The sequence below is a fragment of the Papaver somniferum genome, chromosome 9, assembly GCF_003573695.1.
Source record: "Papaver somniferum cultivar HN1 chromosome 9, ASM357369v1, whole genome shotgun sequence".
NCBI lineage: Eukaryota > Viridiplantae > Streptophyta > Magnoliopsida > Ranunculales > Papaveraceae > Papaver > Papaver somniferum.
This window is the reverse complement of record NC_039366.1, coordinates 63,507,831-63,513,012: the sequence shown is the minus strand read 5'-3', so window position 1 is coordinate 63,513,012 and position 5,182 is coordinate 63,507,831. Positions and strand designations below refer to the sequence as shown.

The following is a 5,182-nucleotide window of genomic DNA, read 5'->3' as shown; positions in this document are numbered from 1 at the left end:
TAACTCAGCCTCTTAGCTTCGAAAGTTGGGGTCAAGCATCGAATTTCGACCTTGTATGAGGTCCCTACAGCTTCTAAAACGTACAACATGCAAGCAACAATTCTTAGACGAGATTCATAACTTCCACAGTCGATCGGTGTCCACCAGGGCTTTTCGCTAAGACCTTCATCAAGGTAACTCCAACGTCCACGTCCACGTTACACATAATATAGATCTCCCTGTCCAGTCACAGCCTCACAAATATGCCTTTAAGATAACAATATATACCGTACCTAACATCTGACTTTGGTAGCCATTTCAAACACATACTTGAATCAAAAGAGATGGCAATGAGAGATGAGGAGGCGAAAATTCAAAGAGTGGTAGCTTCATCTTCTGATAATCCACATGAATTCATTTTCAGTATTGTATATTCCCTCCATCCCACTATTAAATGACCTACCTTATAACTAAATTTTTGATAAATTCATGTGGGTTATAAGACGATGATGTTATCTCTTGTTCAAAAATAGAATAGAATAGAAATAAATCTCAATTTTCAGAACCTTATCATCAAATCCAGATTCAGTCATAACCTTAATTGAAAGTTCTAAATTGATTAAACTCTTCGTTTTACATCTCATCACTGAAGTAAGCTCCCATCAGTACTCTTAGATCTTGAGATAAAAACTCCCAAATTCTATATTTTCAAATCTAAATCTGAAAGGAAAATATCTTTCGTGCTAGCATGGAACAGAGGCCACATTATGTTATCCAAATTTTAGTCTATTCCCAGGGGTCTGCCTAAAATTTAAACACAATTCTAAATTTCTAATTGTAATCAAGTACAGTACTCGGTTTCCATATTTTGTTTGGTTTCCTATTTTTAGTTTTTTGAAAAAGCTATAAATATGTAATTCTGTTTAGTTCTTTTGCCGATACCGGAACTCCAAACCTTAATTCTGCAACGATGAAAGTCCCTATGGGTCCTCCACCTCCTGTAAACCCTAATCCCCCAAAACTTGATTCAGATTCTGTAACAATGAAGGTACCCATGGGTCCTCCACCTCCTAAGAACCCTAATCCCCCCAAAATTGATACAGATTCTGTAACAATGAAGGACCCTATGGGTCCTCCCCCTCCTGTAAATCCTAATCCCCCCAAAATTGATGCAGAAATTGATGGAGGAATTCAGAAAAACACTACAACCTGTACTGCTGCTGCAACCACTTCTACTACTAAGTCCAGTGAACCTGTTAATGTTGCAATTCCATATACAATTCCTCCATGGAGTGCTCCACCTTGTCATCCTTTCTTTGTTGAGGTTCTCAAGGATGGATCAATAATTGACAGGTTTGATGTGTCGACGAAGGGGGCATATATGTTTGGGCGTGTTGATCTATGTGATTTTGTTCTTGAGCACCCAAAAATTTCTAGGTTTCATGCTGTTCTCCAATTTAAACCAAGTGGAGAAGCATACCTGTATGATCTTGCAAGTACGCATGGCACTTCTATCAATAAGAATCAGGTGAAGAGAAAGACATACACGGATTTGCATGTTGGTGATGTGGTGCGATTTGGCCAGTCTTCTCGAATGTATATATTTCAAGGACCTTCGGAGCTGATGCCACCGGAAGGTGACTTGAGTAAGATTCGAAGTGCTGCTAAGATTCGTGAGGAAGTCCGAGATCGTGAAGCTTCACTTCGTCGAGCTAAACTGCAAGCATCTCTTGCTGATGGTATTTCATGGGGTCTTTCAGAAGATGCAATTGAAGAAGCCAAGGAGGAAACAGAAGAAATTACCTGGCAAACTTACAAAGGGCAGCTTACTGAGAGGCAGGAGAAGACACGTGAAAAAATTATCAAGAGAACTGAGAAGATAGCGCATATGAAGAAAGAGATTGATGCAATTCGAGCTAAGGACATATCTCAAGGTGGATTAACACAAGGCCAACAAACTCAGATTGCTCGGAATGAACAACGAATGTCTCAGATCCTGGAAGAACTTGAAAGCTTGGAGGAGACCCTGAATGATAGTATCCAAGAAAGTCTAGGGGCACGCGGCGGGAAAAGACATGGTAAGAACAAAGGAGCTACAGAGGACGAAGAAGAAGCTGTAAGCGATGAGGATGACTTCTATGACCGTACAAAGAAGAAGCCCATATGCAAAACTGGTGAAAACAAGTCAGTTGAAACAGCCGATTCTCTTCTTGATAAGAAAGATGCCATCATAAGTGAAATGGAGATCAAAGCAAGTTTACTATTGAGTGAGAAAAATAAAAGGATACCAGAAGTTGCGCAATCAAGTGAAGGTGGAGATGAAAGTGGAGATGCCCTTGATGCTTACATGACTGGGCTTTCATCCCAACTAGTGCTTGATACTACCACACAACTTCAGGCAGAAATATCTTCTCTCCAGACCGAGCACGACAGAATCCTCTACTTGCTGAAAATCGCAGATCCAACAGGTGAAGCTTCTAAGAGAAGAATATCAAAAATTGAGGTGTCAAAATCTAAAGAAGCGGGTGTTATTTCTCCTGTCACAGAGAAACAACCAGTAGAAAAGAAGAAGAGCTCTACTACATTACAGAAGCCCAAAGATGGTCCCATCCCGGAAGCAGGAATTAGTCCTAGTATCATTACTACACAAGAACCTAAGCCTCTAAAGAAACAAGAAACTGATACTGGAGTAAACGAAAGTAAAGCTGCTGTTTACATAGCCACCAAACCTGTATGGCTCGGAGCAATGGATGACATAAAAAAGGAAGATTCTAACCCAGTGGAAGTTCCATCAGATACGAACGAACCAGATCAATTTATTGATTATAAAGATAGGATGAAAGCTCTTGCCAAGGTAAGTGATTCTTCAATGACCTCGGAGATGGAGATTGAAAATGCTGCCCCTGGTTTAATAATAAGGAAACGGAAGCATGTGGAGAAACCTACTCTGTCAGTGCAAACTGCTGCATCGACGGCTGCTGATGCTGTGGCGTTGTTGTTGAAGCATAAAAAAGGGTATTTGGCATCAGATGAGCTGGAAGAACATGGAAGCACTGAAATTGTTGCTCATCCCAAAACAGAAATGAAGTCCAGAAGAGTTGTTGGCCCAGAGAGACCTAAATTTCTTGAGAATAATAATCCAGACTATGAGACTTGGGTGCCTCCAGAAGGACAATCGGGTGATGGCTGGACATCGTTGAATGAACGCTATGGTTACTAATTTAGCACTCATTCGTGATGTTTCTCTATAATGTAGGTACCAGAAAACAGGGGCAACACTAGCGCTAACCGAAAACAGGGAGCTGAAACTGAACTACCGGAAGCTCATCATCTTTGAATATTTTATTATTATGGAATTTAATGGTATGAAAATTCATAGATTCAGGTTTTTATGAAATTGAATTTTCAAATGGAAAATACCAATAATCAAGTAGACAGATTAGGAAAATTATCATACAGGTAACACTAATTGGTAGAGCTAGCTTGTAATAGCCGTTATCTTCATGACTACTACTGTTATTGGACAAGATAACAATTTGATTGTAACTACGTTATTTACGCCTGCTTCTGCTACTGGAAAGGACGATCATACAAGAGACCTCCATCTTAACTCCAACTAACTGTAGCTCCTGCTAGTGTCCAGAATTATGATGTCTTGTGGAACTTTTGGGCTTAATCTTCCACGAATAGCATGACTGGTTGCCAATCTAACAAAGGCCTTCTAGCATTTATAGTTGATGCTCTAATACCCCTTAGCATTAACAACACGAGCGATGACTGAGTTGAGTGGTACTGTACTACCATTACCAAGCATCAGTCCAAAGTCTGGAGTAACAACTAAAAGAGGTAGTCGAATATGTGATGTTAGGCTGTGGCTCTGATGAAACAATTGAACGCTTGCAAAATCAGTTAGGGCTTCAAACCCCAATCCAATCCTATTCATTTAAATTTTGACAGCACTGTTACCTTTCTAGACATGCAAAACCTGGTTAGAGAAACCAAGCTCTAACATTCCTCTAAAGATAATCATGGCTAAAATATGGTTTATATAGAAAGATGTAACTGGGTTTTTGAGAAAAAACAGAAAACACCATCTCAATTGGCTTTAGAAATTCAGAGACATTTAAACTATTGTCATATAGAGCATCATAAAGACAAGCATAGTCTGGAAAACTCCGGAAAACAGATAAAAGAACAATGGAAGCTACCATTCACTTCTCAGCTAAAAATAAATGTGCACGCATCATGGAATCAAAATCTTACCCAACAGGTATCTCTCTAATTCTTAGAAATGATATATGTGATTTTGAACAAGAAAGAGCAGAACCCATCTCAGCATCATCACCGGAAGAAGCGGAAGCAATAGGTTTACTTCAGGCATCACAGTGGGCGAAGGAGCCCAATCTACCACCTTTTAGCATTGAAGGAGGCTGCATGGATCTTTTTGACTTTCTCAATGGGGTTTCATCCCCCATTTCTTAGGGGAACCAAGGTATCATGGAGGATGTCAAACATGAAATCAGCTGTAGTTCTAATTTCGAGGTTTCTATTTTGTTCCTAGATCAACAAACAATGCTACGGATGTTTTGGCTAAGAAAGCAAAATTGTTCTCACATTTTGTTAATTGGGAGAACTCTCTACCAAATTGTATTATTAAGTCCTTAGCAGTAAATAAATTTAATGCCATGAATCTTTCTCTTCTGGCAATAGATGGCTCTACTATATCTGTACCACAGGTCTCTAAAACGTTAAAAGCATCTCCAATAGAGGGTGGGAGTTTTATTTTCTTATGACACATAGGATTTTAGACCCTCATTTATATTAAATTGATCTCCAACAGAAGGTCCTACAAAGTAGGAAGGATGTCAAAACAAATACGAAGGTCTTAGAGAAAGTCTTATCTAGACGACTAGACCTTGGGAATGACCTCCACATCATCTTTTCAACTATTTTTTTTAATTATTATTTTAAAATAAATTTTTCTAAACCAATAAGAAAAAGGGAATCACTTTTATCTTTAACCAAAAAAAAACAAATCCTAAAAACAAGACCCACGCTATTGGAGATGGTTTATGAGCAAAACAATGTTATTTTTACCACATATCTACAACCCCATAAATAAGGACTTAAATAAAAACTCCACATAGGATTTTTAGCATCCACTATTGGAGATGCTCTATGTTAGCTTTCCTTTTAATGAAAC

At 38.8% G+C, this 5,182-nt stretch overlaps 1 protein-coding gene across 1 annotated transcript; it reads left to right on the top strand.

Moving 5' to 3' along the window:
- Positions 1 to 529: 529 nt before the first annotated feature.
- On the top strand, positions 530 to 3,423 carry LOC113309364 (kanadaptin-like). The gene has a single exon (XM_026557780.1). The coding sequence runs from the start codon at positions 950 to 952 to the stop codon at positions 3,197 to 3,199; it is 2,250 nt and encodes a 749-aa protein (XP_026413565.1). The 5' UTR covers positions 530 to 949; the 3' UTR covers positions 3,200 to 3,423.
- The last annotated feature ends 1,759 nt before the right edge of the window (positions 3,424 to 5,182 follow it).

Excerpts from the sequence above, each read along its gene's own strand:
- LOC113309364 (XM_026557780.1), top strand. The coding sequence starts at position 950 with ATGAAAGTCCCTATGGGTCCTCCACCTCCTGTAAACCCTAATCCCCCA.